Source organism: Coenobita brevimanus, chromosome 7 (assembly GCF_032717465.1).
Source record: "Coenobita brevimanus isolate Jiangsu-jjx chromosome 7, ASM3271746v2, whole genome shotgun sequence".
Taxonomy (NCBI): domain Eukaryota; kingdom Metazoa; phylum Arthropoda; class Malacostraca; order Decapoda; family Coenobitidae; genus Coenobita; species Coenobita brevimanus.
Window position 1 is genome coordinate 2,348,437 of NC_136960.1, and position 14,630 is coordinate 2,363,066.

A 14,630-nucleotide genomic window follows, 5' to 3' on the forward strand; every position below is an offset into this window, starting at 1 on the left:
CTCAGATGATAAATAATGAGGCAGAAGAATGAACTGGCAAGAACAAGATCAGTGGAAATATATTGATTGGGAATAAACTGAACGTGAGGACTGCATATACTGCGGATAATATATTGTGACGCAGGTGAAGAATGCGGAGTAAGGCAGTCGCTTGATCAACAGTCGGAAGAGAAACAGGTTATTTGAGACTACGAGTATTTGGTCACTCAGAGGGAATGCACAGAATTTGGATGATGAAAAAGGTTAAGCCAATCAGTCTGGAAAGTCTGTTTTAAGCTGAACCCCCCCCCCCCCTAAAAAAAAAAAAAAAGGGCGTCCTTGAGCTGTAGGGGTTATTGTGAATGAAAGAAAATGTAGCAAGAGAAGTGGCAGCTCAAGAAGAAAATTACTCGTTACGGTGAGTGAATTTGTGAGAAAGCGAGGTATGGAAGTTTGAAGATGCAAATGAAGTGACGAAGTTTGTAGAGAGATAACACAGGACAAGAGCGGTGGCCCATTTTTTACCTGACAGGCCAAGGAAGTTCTTCACCTCACAGGAGCGAAATCAACCTTGCATGCACTATAATGTACGTTCTGTTTTAGTTTCTGTTTTAATCCTTTATGTCCGGTATCATGTTTTATCGATATGTTCTTCCTACCCTCAGACGATTTTATTCAAAGGGAGAGGAATCTGGTTTTGAGGGGGTTATTCGCGACTCTAACTCCGTCGCTACAAATTATTCCTCCAAGGTTAACAAAATCGTATGAAGGAAGCAAGAATATTGTAATAAAATACGTCATCGGACCGAAAGTAATTGTTGAAAGCTGTATCTAACTGGTCCAGATCGAATATTCTTCCTTCGGTACAATGAAATAGACGAGACAGCAAGAGCGAGAAACATCGTCACTGGATTGGTGGAATTAACTCATTGCATCTTGAAGAGGCTTTTTTTTTTTTTTTTTTATCATATTAACAGCCGGTTTTATGTAATTGGGAAAAGACTTGTTCTGAGTGGACATATTAAATACTGTATCTAGCCTTCCAGTTGATAAAGTCTATCCCGAGCTGAAAAATGTCATCAGGAGAGGCCATAAAACACACACACACACACACACACACACACACACACACACACACACACGCACGCACGCACGCGCGCGCGCGCGAAAAACACATCCCCGGACTCAATGAATCAGTCTTGAAACACCCAGAGAATTTTGGGACGGAGAGTTAGACGTTCATTAACCCCTTCAGTATGAGAGACCTTTCGCAAACGCAATAAAATCATCTGGTTGAAGCAAGAGAAAAAAAACAAAACAAAAATGCGTCATCGTAGTGAAGGGTTGCAAGACATAACTTTCGAGGGGGAACCAAGAATGTGGACGGTTTGACTCGTGTGAATGAACCATAGCGCATTTCACCAGACGTTGTCATTATTGGCTTCGAATTTGTTGCTTAATTTATAAGTTCTCTGTTAAATGTGTTACGATGATACAGCTAAAAATTTATCTATGCATTATTAGAATTATTTAATGAGGAAGGAATATCTATATATCTATCTGTCTATCTCTATCTACCTATCTCTGTCTATCTGTCTATATCTATCTATATAGATAGATAGATAAGATAGGCTTCATGAGTGAACAATCTGCATCCGTATTAAGGCTTAGTGAAATAAAATTGTATTATGTTGACACAACTTCCGTAAATGAGATGAAGGCATTGTAGTAGATTCATTACCATTTATTATCAGTTTTTGTAGTAGGCTTGGTGTATTACTTCACAAGTTCCACTACAAACTCACCCCTTCCCTCCCCTCCCCTCTGTCCCTCCCCATCCCTCTAGCCATCAAGGACCCCCACCCCCCTCTTTTTCCCCCATCAATCCGCCGTCTCCACTTTATTGCGGAGCGAACCTTTCCTCCGAAACCAATGAAACAAGAAGCTCGGTTGATTCGTTTAAGCACTCGCGTGGGATCTCGAGTAGCAAGTAGTAAAATGTTGGTATGATATAATTTAGAGAGGCCATCTGCAATATTTGCGTAATGGCGTAATTGCACAAATTGAACGGCAAGATAAAATTCTAAAATAATAAGCCATAATGGAGTAGTTGATCATTTTTTCCATAGTGATGCATTTGTCGTGTCGTCAGTAACGAAACACGTATATTAATGATTTTTTTTTTTTTTAAGGGTAAGAAAGAAGAGAAAGATGAGTGGTATGCATACTGTGTAGATACTGTGTTGATATGAATGAATAACAGCTTACTAAGGTGCTAAATATCAAACTTGTTTTATAAGCCTGCTAGTCGAAGTCATAGTCAGGCCGCATGTTGGCACGAGTTTCCCGCCAAAAACAGGTATAAAAAGGACGCAAACTCTGCGTTTTTCGTCAGTTGCAGTTGAACTTCAAAGCAGTGCAGGTACTTGAATAAGCATCAAGGTTAGTGTTTTTTTTTTTTATTGGTTATTGGTTTATAGTTTGTGTTAGTATGAAAATTGTAATAACGAATTATATTGTTATACTTGTCATATAGACTTTATTATTGGTGGTTTTAGGTTGTATAACTTTGGTTTTAGTTTGTATAATTTTTTTTCTTGATTTTCCAGATGGCAATGTTCGTGAAAACCCTATTGTTGTTGGCTGTCGTCGTTGGGGTATGTAAAATCTTGTTCATATGAATGTTATATTCACAAGTAATTGCTTAATATATATATATATATATATATATATATATATATATATATATATATATATAAATTTTTTTCAACTTGACCAGTATCAGTGTCCTTGACTTTTTTTTTTTTTTTTTTTTCCCTCAGACCTTGTGCCAGAATCGTCCATTCTACGACCCTCACGTTCTGACACACACTATTACTCAAACTCGAGCAAGTACTGTTACTGACACGGTAAGTGGTTAACTTGTCTTAAAATTCCTACAGTCCTGGAGTCGTGGTACAAAGTTTATTAGAACACTGTATTGCAAAGAATGTAAAATTGTGAAGTACTTTGAGCCGCTTGGATCTTATTTCAGACAATGGCCGTGTGACTTCTAATCAACTTTCCTAATAGGATAGATGTTATCATCGGTTAGGGATTCGGATAAGATTTCAGGATCCAGATTCTAAGTTGGATCGTTTCTTAAGTTAATTGTTTCCTGGGCCATGGTTTTATACCAAAATCGAGCTTAATCTTGGTGTTCGAGTGACCATGTCAATGGGAGGGGGGGGGGGAACTTAAGGTTCTTATTGCCGGGGGTTAATCGGGTTGTTAATGAAAAACTGACTTCGAAATAGGACTAGATATATATTTTTGACTCTCGGTTAAGACATAGTTGATTTTTTCATGTATTCGATTGAATGTTGACTGCCACTATTGGGTTCTAGTTACAGATCAGCATAGTTAAGTTTACAGCATGCTGAAACCCTGAATAACTATAACAGGTTGAAATTCATCCGGTGATACTGGAACAGATTATATATGGTTCCTTGTCACAGTAACTGCATTGTTCTGAAATTCGGTGATAGGTGGGTCGGTGGGTGAAGCTTAACATCGGTATTAACATTTAATGGTCTGGGTTTGTTTGTTTCTTTAACTAGTTTGTGCCTCTTAGGAATAGTGGACCTTCACTCTCGATGGTTTTCAGACAAGAGAAGTTAGCAGCTTGTATTTGGAAGGCCTAGACATAGGTAAAGACTATAAAATAAGCACAAATTAAAAATCAACTCTAACTCTTACTTTTATAACTTGCTACCTCGCTAAATTTTTTAATACAATAGGTGCAAGAGCTTCTTCTAAACTGTCTTAAATATTGATTGCAATTTTTCAAGGGTCAGGTGAATAATACCTGCGTTTGCCTGTGGTCTGCCTATACACGGGTAAAAGTAGATTAAGCTGCATGTAACTTTCGTATAGGAAATGCATGGAACGAGTTTTAGAATAGTGTTCAGCTCTAACCAACCTATACTACAAATTCGCTTCTTTGATTTAGGTGACTGAAACTCATACACTGCGTGTTACCACTACTACTGACGTGTGGGTGACGGACTACACGACATTCATTGCCACAGCCACCCAGTACATCACTCGCTGGGATTACCAACAAAGTAGCCCCCGTACCTACACATCAATCATGAGGGTCACTTCCACTCCTGTAAGTATAAAAGCAAATGAACTTAAAGTATTGAAGTGATAAAAAATTTAGTTAAATGAAGACCTAACTTCATAGTAACATACCAAAGATACCAGTAAGAAAAATGTATCTGATTAACAAGTAAAACCAGCATTTCGCATAAATGAAAAACTAGCTATTAAAAGTAGTTTTAGATAAAAGCACTTTGCGTAGAAAAAGCAAGTGACCAGTTTTATTGCAGGTATTCTTCGTCACTGCAACTGTCGGCGTCAACTCGGCAATAACTGAAACCTCTGTGTTCACGAGTTTCTTCACCACTACCTCTACTGTTGATCTGGTGCAGAGTATCACCCATGTGGCCATAGCTCACCAGGTGCACACTGTTCCTGTTGTAAGCACACAGTTCTTGAACCAGCAGATAATCACGACTCAGACCCAGATACTAACGGCTACGGTTACCTCCACCACTCTGTATGGGCAGTAAAACTTTTTGAATTATAAAAATGTTAAACATGTGACTCGATTAAATTTGCATCAGTTTTGAGTTATTTGTATAACTAACCTATTACAAAACGGGCTAGATTGTGAGAGTAAACGGATGTCTTTGATTGGTCGTATTGCAAATGTAATGGCATAAGACTCTTAACAGCTTACTCGATTTAAGAGTTGAAAACTTAAATCGCTTGTAGTGATGTCGTGGCACAGCTTTCATCGAGGTCTCTACATATTCCTGCAAGACTTGGACACATTCTTAATATAGGTGGTTCTATGCCTATACAACTGGGCACATAGGTGCTCAAAAATTTATTTTAGTTTATTTTTTTTGGGGGGAAGCTTTGCTACAGTTGGGGCAAGACTTAAGACTAGAAACTGAACTGTGACCTTGATGGCACATTTGCTTCATTTGCATTTGGGATTTCAAGATTCCTGGGGTAAAAACTTCTTTAATTTAGCGTATGCCCATAAAAGGCATTCGTACAATTACCAGTGATAACATGTTTTACGTTGTCTTTTACATGGTTATAGAAAGTTTCGAGTAAAGGAAAAATGCTATGCAGTTACACAAAAAATCCTGCTACTGCACACTTTTAACTATAGGGGTACTTAACTTGTGTAGACTGCATAAGTGCTTCAGTGCTGCAGTTTTTGAATGTTGGCAACAAATGAATGGATTAAACATTACTCACGGAAGCGTAAAGGCCCGTCCAGACGATCGAGCAATGCCCGCGGGCACAAACGAGCAGTTTGCCTGTTGACGGGCTCACCGATTGTGCCCGACAACAGGCAAACTGCTCGCTTGTGCCCGCGGGCATTGCTCGATCGTCTGGACGGGACTTAACGAAAAGCTATATGAATAGACCATGTACAGTAGTACCATGAATAACACACGTTATTATAACGTGTTCATCGGAGGTCCCGGAGAGGGAGTCTACTATATTGAGCAAAAAACTGGGAGCATTTTTTTTTTTAACCCTCTCAAGTTAACGTGCAGTCATGCAACGTAAAGATAGATTTACTCCCTCTAACATTAGCTTTTGAATTAGAGGTGGGTCTGTCTGTCAGGCACGTATTTGTATTATTAGGTAGTCCATGTCCATGGTTCATCTAAAACCTGAACCCTATGCAATCAAAATCTTGCCTTCAGATCTCTATTCTACTTTCCTTGGGATAGGGTGGCCCTCTTCAGCACCCATCCATATCTGAAGAGCCCATTAATAATAGACTGGCAAGAGATTTAAGTAATGGTAAAACTTTGAATTATGCTAAAACGAAAGCTAATTACTACGTATTGTGTAATACATTTGTAGATGTTCTGTTAACGATTATGATTTAGGGTTATTTGTTAGAATTACAATTTGATGCACCTGAACTCGGGATAATAAAAAAACTGATTTAGGTTCTCTAAAGTCCCGTCCAGACGATCGAGCAATGCCCGCGGGCACAAGCGAGCACTTTGCCTGTTGACGGGCTCACCGCTTGTGCCCGCGGGCAAATGCGTAAATTGCCCGTGGCAATTTACACATTTGCCCGCGGGCACAAGCGGTGAGCCCGTCAACAGGCAAACTGCTCGCTTGTGCCCGCGGGCATTGCTCGATCGTCTGGACGGGACTTTAGGTTATCAGTTTGGTCCTGTAAATTGTGCAGTGCTTTAGCGACTCATTTTTTGACAGCCTCTCTTGCATAGCAGGAAAGTTTAAACTAACCTTGCCCACAAAAGTAAAGCAGTGCCCACAATTTACATGCAGCCAGCTTAATTTTTAGCCTTAGGCCGATCCTGTTTCCATCGAATAAATTAATCAACAGAACTGCAAAATGACTGCAGAAGCTGTTACTAATGCCCCGTCCACACGAGCGGGCAATGCCCGCGGGCACAAGCGAGCAGTTTGCCTGTTGACGGGCACAAGCGATGAGCCCATCAACAGGCAAACTGCTCGCTTGTGCCCGCGGGCATTGCCCGCTCGTGTGGACAGGGTTATAGACTGTGATTCACCGGATGTCTGCATGTATAAACATACATGCCTAGAGTTTTAAGGCCCGTCCAGACGATCGAGCAATGCCCGCGGGCACAAGCGAGCAGTTTGCCTGTTGACGGGCTCACCGCTTGTGCCCGCGGGCAAATGCGTAAAATGCCACGGGCAATTTACGCATTTGCCCGCGGGCACAAGCGGTGAGCCCGTCAACAGGCAAACTGCTCGCTTGTGCCCGCGGGCATTGCTCGATCGTCTGGACGGGCCTTTAGTTGCTACATCCTGATACACTTGGGTCGCGAGGAAAGTTTTGCAATAATCTTGGCTGCACATAGTGGATTCTTTGTTAGCTAATGCTCTCATGCTTTCACCCAGTTGATTTCTTAATCGATACTTGAGCTGAAGTGTTTTAGCATAAATAGGAATAACTCATTTGCACATGCCGCTTCTTACATTACCTACCTCCGTACCTATTTACCTCCTTGTCTACCCTATCGGCCTATCTCCCTCAGTTTGCAAACCCGCCCGACTTTTCTGCCTTAGTGCGGATTTCCCGCCTTACAGACCACCTTCTTATCATCCTGCCTACCTACCTTATTGCCTACTTTTCTCCCAACCTGCCCACCGACCTCACTGTCTACTTCCCTATCTATCTACCTAGCTCGGCGTCCTCCCTCCCTAACAAGCTACCTAGCTGCATACATACTCCTCTGCTTACCCTGATATCTAACATACCATACCTCCCCAGTCAGCCTTTCTATGCTCTTGCCCTCCTAACCGCCGTTCCCATCTCCATGCCTGCCTCCCTGCCCATCGTCCATGCCTCCCTGCCCATCACCCTGCCTATCTCCTTGTCTTTCTCCCTGCATGTCTCCCTGCCTACAACCCTACCTATTTCCCTGCTTACCACCCTGCTTATTTCCCTGCCTACCACCCTGCTTATTTCCCTGCCTACCACCCTGCCTATCTTCCTGCCTACCACCCTGCCTGTCTCCCTGCCTACAGCCCTACCTATTTCCCTGCCTATCATCCTGCCTACCACCCTGCCTGTCTCCCTGCCTGCAACCCTACCTATTTCCCTGCCTACCAACCTGCTTATTTCCCTGCCTACCACCCTGCCTATTTCCCTGCTTGTGTCCCTGCCTACCACCCTGCCTGTCTCTGCCTACCACCTTACCTATCTCCCTGCTTATCTCCTTGCCTACCATCCTACGTAGCCCCCTGCTTGTATATCTAACTGCATTTTTAGTGAAATTAGTCCTCCCATGGTTGAGACAACTTTAGCATTTTATTCAACTAATGCCAGACTCTTTGACTTAGTAGAGTGAGCCATAACTTACTGAAAATATTACAGGTACCATTAACGACTTGATGGTGGAGGCAAGTCTCTTAATGCTTAGAGTAATAAGAATCTGAGTATTAATGCAAACTATATCTGACCATTTCGCAATATCTCGTTGAATAACATCGTTCGGAGACGGCAAGAATGAAATTGAAATCACACCATCAGCCTGAAGGGATCGGTGTACTGTACGGAGCTAGAAATCATTAATGCATGGTTCTCTTTAGGCTATAATTCGTCACGTGTTTTGTATTTTATCACCTAAGGATTTTCTTCAGCGTAAGAGAGACCTTTCAGACTGGGGAAGTTGGTTTTGCCTTAAATGAGGTCCTTAAACTGAATAAGATCATCTGCAGGAAGCAGAGAGAAAATGTTCCCGGAATTTACAACTTCACTTGCAGACTCCCAGAAAGTTGAGTAAAAATGTCTCGATATATGAAGAGTAAACTAAAATAAACGTCGTCAGGGTAAATGGACTAAAAATATCATCCAGTGATATTGACAAATTGACGTAAATAAGCTACGGTTGATTTAGCAAGCTGATGCAGTGATGTCAACACTGATTTGTAGTTCTTTGATTCATTTATATCATCGGGGATCAAAGGGTTGTTAGTAAATACGCTAGAAAAATCGTTCACAACTAACTTCACATTACAGGTTGGCAGGACTAATGATCGCATAATTTTACCTAAAAATATTGAGCGCTATTTGCATTATTCAAGAAAGCCATATTATTTATTGCTTTAGTTATTCATTTGCTTTTAATTTACTACTTTTTGAAGCATGGGGGACTTGGTTATGGATGTGTGGTATGTAAGCCAAAGTCAGTAGACAAAAGCAAAATCGTTGTTATAAATAATGCATGAGACAAGTACCGAATAACAACTTAAGCACTGTTACTTTTAGAAAATTGGGAAAAAAAAATTATGCTTAGAACTTATAATCTTCATTGGTAGCGGCATTGTCTGTTATCTACACAACCTATATTAAGCATTTTAAGTTACATAATTCTACCAGAGTAATCGCCACTAGGTTATAATTCCTACACAGGATAGTATGTAAGCCTAACTACAACCATGATGCAGTAAGAACTTTCTTTTTGTCAGTGATATGTAAATTACAAAAAAATGCAGTAAGTCACATTCATCTCCGGAAAATATTATAACTGCTAAAAATGCAGTAACTAATTCATTATTAACTCCAGTTCAGTAATGTATTCTCTTTAACACTTGCTGCTACCAAGCCATTATACTTCAGTTTGGTAGGGCATCTAGTAATACATGGGGTTAATGAAAGACAGCATCTGTCTCCTCCCGGATGAAAGTTAATTCTAAACTAAATCACATGTTAAGCAGTAACAGGGTAACATGCAATGCACATCCTTGGAGTGAAGGGGCTAATGAGGTGTGTGTGTGTGTGTGTGTGTGTGTGTGTGTGTGTGTGTTTTCCAATGTCGTGTTCTAATGTGATACTCCTCCCTTTTCAGTTCGTCGTCCTGGCACAAGACTGGGTGATCAGAAAGGTAAGAGCAACTGAGTACACTCTTATTAATGATGGGTTACAGGGTACTCATAATAAACACGCCATTATTATTTAAATATTAACACACAGATATGCATCAAATATCATAAAGGGACCAGACGTTTCCCTAGTGTTTTGGTGGAACATGGTCTACTTTTGCATACATTTTCTAACATTTTAATTTCGATAATAATGAAAATAATTAATGAGGCTTGAAATGTATTTAAAACTACTTAATCACAAAATGAACGAGACCCTGTGTGCATTTACAAAGGTGCCTCTTGCGATAGATACTTCCTCCTAAAGCGTAAAAGATAAAGAACATTCATATGGCTCGGATATTTTTTTTATTAGTCCCTTTTGTTGTTGTTCCATTTGGAGCTCCTTAACCCGCTAAACCACCAGACACCAGTTTGGATATATAAGGTTTCTAAAAGGTTAAAAATACCAGTCCCTGAGTTTTTAATCCTTAGAGTCTTTGTAAAATTCATACCGATAGTCTTATAAATCAACAGCGAGAAATGAATAATCACAAACGGTTTCGAAATAAACTTTATATTCATTCAGGACAAGTGGTATTGTAAGGCGGGGTCTTCTCCCCAGTCTGCTCGTCACCTAGAGATAGAAATAGGGACTTGGATGTAAATTGACGGTTGTGTGCTGTATTCTGGTGTGAATATCTGGGTGCCTTCCTTATCAGTCACACTCAGTCATCCACATTAATCTTAGGATATCAGTGACATCCCGACGTAAACAGGAAGCTCTGTGGCAAGAATGGCACATCATATTTGGGCTGCCTTCGCCAATCACGAATGAGATGTAAATAAGGGAGTGTTGCCTAATATAATCTCTTGTTAGAACGAGTTTTACTTATCATCATCATCATCATCACTGTCTTCGTCGACGTCATTCCATCGTCATATCTATTTCTTTCTTCATCTTTACCATTATCATCAAACTAATTATTATTATTATTTTTTTTATTATTATTTTTATTATTATTATTATTATTATTATTATTATTATCCTCCATCCTTCTGTCCTTCCATCCTCTTCTGTCTTCCTTGCCTTCATTCTTTCCTTGTCCTTCTGCCTTCGCCCTACGGGTAACTTTACATTCCCTCTTCTGTCTTTCTTTCCTTCATTCTTTCCTCTTCCTTCTGCCTGTGGGTGACTCTACACTGAGGGACAAGCCAATTGGTTTCCTGTACACCAGGAAACCATTTACTATGCTGGGTGGTAACCATATAACCAAATTTTGAAGCCTGGTGGTTTAGTGGGTAATTACTGCGCTCCAATCGGATTGAGCCGGTGAAGGTTTATATCCAAGGGATGGTTGGGGTTGATTGCTCATGTAATGCCACTCAGGGATGAGTGAGGCTGGTCACTCATCTTAAATGTCAGGACCAATTTGCTTAGCCCCGGGTTCCTACGCTCCTCTGTGGGGCGATATAGGATTGGATGGTGATGATGATGATGATGATTATTATTATCATCATTGTCGTTGTCATCGTAGACATCATCATCATCGTTCCCTGTTTCCAGCTAATAACTACATAACTACAGTGGGCAGAATACTAAGAACAGACAAAGGAAGCCACAAAAGCAGAACAATGAACAGAGTATTCTCCGGGAAATAATTCGCACATGCGTTCACTTACCATTCAAGCCTGGGAAATTCCCAACTCCACACCCACAGGCAGAAGCAGTATTTCAACTCTGGGGAAACTGATACGAAATCGATATGAACAATTATGAACAAAACTTCTGTCACGTTTTGTTGCGTTCGCCTCAGGGCAGGTGTGTTTGTTCAGAGGAGTGCTTCTGAAACTTTGCGACCCTAAGGCTGTCTGGATTTCTCTCAGTTGAGTGAAATCGTCTGGGTTTTGCCTTAATATAAATTCTGCGACCATGTTAACCCTTTCACCACGATGATGTCTTTGCGTATATTCTTGCTACCTCCTTGCAGTTTTATTCATCTTAGGAAGGGACAGTCGAATATGTTACCGCCTAACATCTAAGGTCGAAAAATATATCGGAAGTTGATTAAAATCGCTAGTAGATAGAAAATAAAAAAAGGAGCCAAGATACTGGAGGCGTGAAGCTAAATAGAAGCCTCTGTCATTAGCCGCAGTAAAAATAAATAATTACATAAATAAATAAATATATCGCCCCAAGGAGTTAACACAGCATGATTTTAACTCCTTCAAGTCAAGACGTTTTCTTGGCTGCCTAAAATCGTTTGATGTTAAACAGAGTGACATACAAATATTAGAACTGAAAATATTGTGCTTGATATACTCTCCATAACTGTGATGGAAAGTGAGGACATCATTTAAGTGCAATATGAGATTTTCAGCAATTGTCCAAATATTTTATGACCCTGTTTGGACTTCAGACAGGCACTGTACCAGGCGTTGTTGTCGTTTTAGTAATTTTCCCTTCCTCAGTACTGCTGATGGTCGAGTGGTGAGAGGAGTCGCCTGCTGTCGTAAAAAGCCCGATATTTGGTTGGGTCCGCGAACTTTAGTATGAATTTTGTTAAAACACACTTCGCTGTTTTTTTCCGCAAGACCCTCCGACATATCACAAAGAGCATCCGCGCTAATACCATTTCATCTGTCTTTCAGTGAGACAACCCTAGCTCGTATTCAGTATAGACAGTGGGTATTTGCATCCACGTGACATGTGAAGATGCATGTATGTGTATTTATATGTGTGCATGTGTGTGTATATATGTATGCATGTATGTGTGTATTTAAAATCACGGTACGGTACTCCCTTACAATACGACTAAAGTTTCGAGGTTATGGGTTGAGATTCAGAGTCCATGATTGCTTATGGTTAGTTTTAGCAAGAGTTTCGAGAGAGCTTTACCCCTCCAATACAGTAACCTTATTTTGCAAGTAGACGGATTTACTGAGCTTGGAGAAATCTTTCGAACTGGAGGGGAACATCGTTCAGTTGGAAACAAACTACTGTGTTTTTTTGACCCTAGTACTGAGTGCCAAGAACAGTAGATGTAATACATTGGAGTTAAAAGAGAGGGTAGGTTATGGACGGGGAATCAAATCATGAAACTTCGCTACATATTTGAAAGAGCACAAATTTAGTTTAATTCTGTCCTTCTGCCGTAGAATATTCGATTCGTGTTGCCTAGGTATGAGATTGAAATGATGTTAGCAGTGATCATGATAGATATGATATTGAGTAATGCATTATGAAGATATGGTGAAGGATAGTACATAAGCATGAAGATTATGATGATGTATGATGGTTGTGACAGTTGATTACAGAGATGGGGAAAATGATGAGTGATGGTATGGTGGTGGTAAATTTATGATGGTTCAAGATAGATTTCAATACGGTGAGGACGGTTGATATGTAGAGATGAAGAATAGAATAATGGGTGATGATGAGGGTAATAATGATGATGATGAAGATGACGGCTGTTGTTGATAGTGATAAACATGATTGACGATGGTAATAACACGTTCCCCAAGACGTCAAAAACTGCCTTCAATACACTTTATCTCGTAATGGCAAGCAACAATACCTCTTCCATAAAATGTTAACTAATGTGACAGTCGCGCTCCCCTCCTCTCTCAGTCCGTCTGTCTTTTTTTGTGATGTCATTTTGTGATCTCCAGATAATTTTATTCATTTTAGCGGAAAATCATTAAACAAGAATGATTATATTTAGCCATTAATGAGAACACCATGGATTTTTTTCTTTTTTGCTCCTGCAGTCTCTAGTCATCTTTAAATTATTCAGTATGGACCGAAGTTTCGTACTAAAGGGATTTGTTACAGCTTTAGTAAACCCACTCAAAACAAGAGGTGTACTTTCAGAATCAAGTAAAATAAATTATTATCAGCAAGAGCGTATTACAAAAGGCGTCACCCTTATTCCAGTGGTTATCCTTATCATTTGTAGAGATCCTTCCTCAGTAAAATAAAATCGCCCGGTGAATTAAAGGAAAAAGTCACCATTTTGAGTGTTCAGTAAGAGCAGACTAACACATCTCTGACTACACCACCTGGGAATTAACCTTACATCCACCTACAATATTAATCCCTCAGACACCCCCCCACACCTACACACACAAAGACACATTAGACTTTAAAGTTCAGATGTTTGGCAACCTTCCCTCCCACCCAGCCAACCTCCAGCCCTTGCCTCATAAACAAAGACAGATGGTATTAAATGATGAAGGTAATGATGGATAATGGATGATGGTGGATTTGATGCGATGACAGTTGGTGATATATTAACATGAAGAAAATATTGAGTATAGTGGATGCTAACGATGGATAATAGGCTATAAAGGAACGGCGATAAGGACGATGATGTTGGGTAGGATGGATAATAGTGATGAATAATGACGAACTAATGAATAATGATGATAATGACGACCAATGACGACGATGGGTGATAATGATGAATAACCATGACGATGAAACAATGATGATGACGAAGGTTAATAGTGACTAATAACGATGACGAAGTAATGATAATGCATAATAATGATGGTAATGACGACTAGTGATGATGATGCTAATGACGCTTCTCTCCAATACCTAAACACTTAAGGGTATATTGTAACTAGCATAGGAGACTTCAGAACACCTCTTCTTTACCGATATATTTTGTTCATTACACCTTAACTCTGTACACTATTTATATCGTTTTAATTCAGGTACATTTTGCAGCAAGAACATGTCAGTGGAAACTGAACTATAATTTGCGGAATAAATCGCTAAGGAGGGGGTGTTAGGAAATCTCTAAACTAGTGAAAATACGATCCTTAGTTCTATCCACCCCATCTGATAACGCGCTCTTGGGTCTTCCATTAGATAAAAATTAATATAAAGATACTATCACCACCTCTCTCTCTCTCTCTCTCTCTCTCTCTCTCTCTCTCTCTCTCTCTCTCTCTCTCAGACTGGCGGTGATACATGATGATGATGGATATTCCTTGATAATGGTTTTTAATTGATGACAATGGATTATACAGTATTTTAGAATGAATGTGATGGAAGATAATGGATAAGTTTATAAATAATGCATGATGATGATGGTGGATGATGACCTTGAGATAATGAATGATGAAGTGAAGTTAGCTGGAGAATATGAATTATAAAAGTGATGTTGTTATGCTGGTTGATGATGATGATGATGATGGTG

At 40.0% G+C, this 14,630-nt stretch overlaps 1 protein-coding gene across 1 annotated transcript in view; it reads left to right on the forward strand.

The window, feature by feature from the left end:
* The window catches only part of LOC145404695 (uncharacterized), a gene marked incomplete at its 5' end in the record, with an annotated part of 5,539 nt that extends 944 nt beyond the window's left edge, over positions 1-4,595 (forward strand). Inside the window, 2 exons of the mRNA XM_080276248.1 lie at positions 3,973-4,132; positions 4,353-4,595. Of these exons, the coding sequence (XP_080132374.1) occupies positions 3,973-4,132; positions 4,353-4,595 (403 nt within the window). The remainder of the gene's footprint in view (positions 1-3,972; positions 4,133-4,352) is intronic.
* Between the last annotated feature and the right edge of the window lie 10,035 nt (positions 4,596-14,630).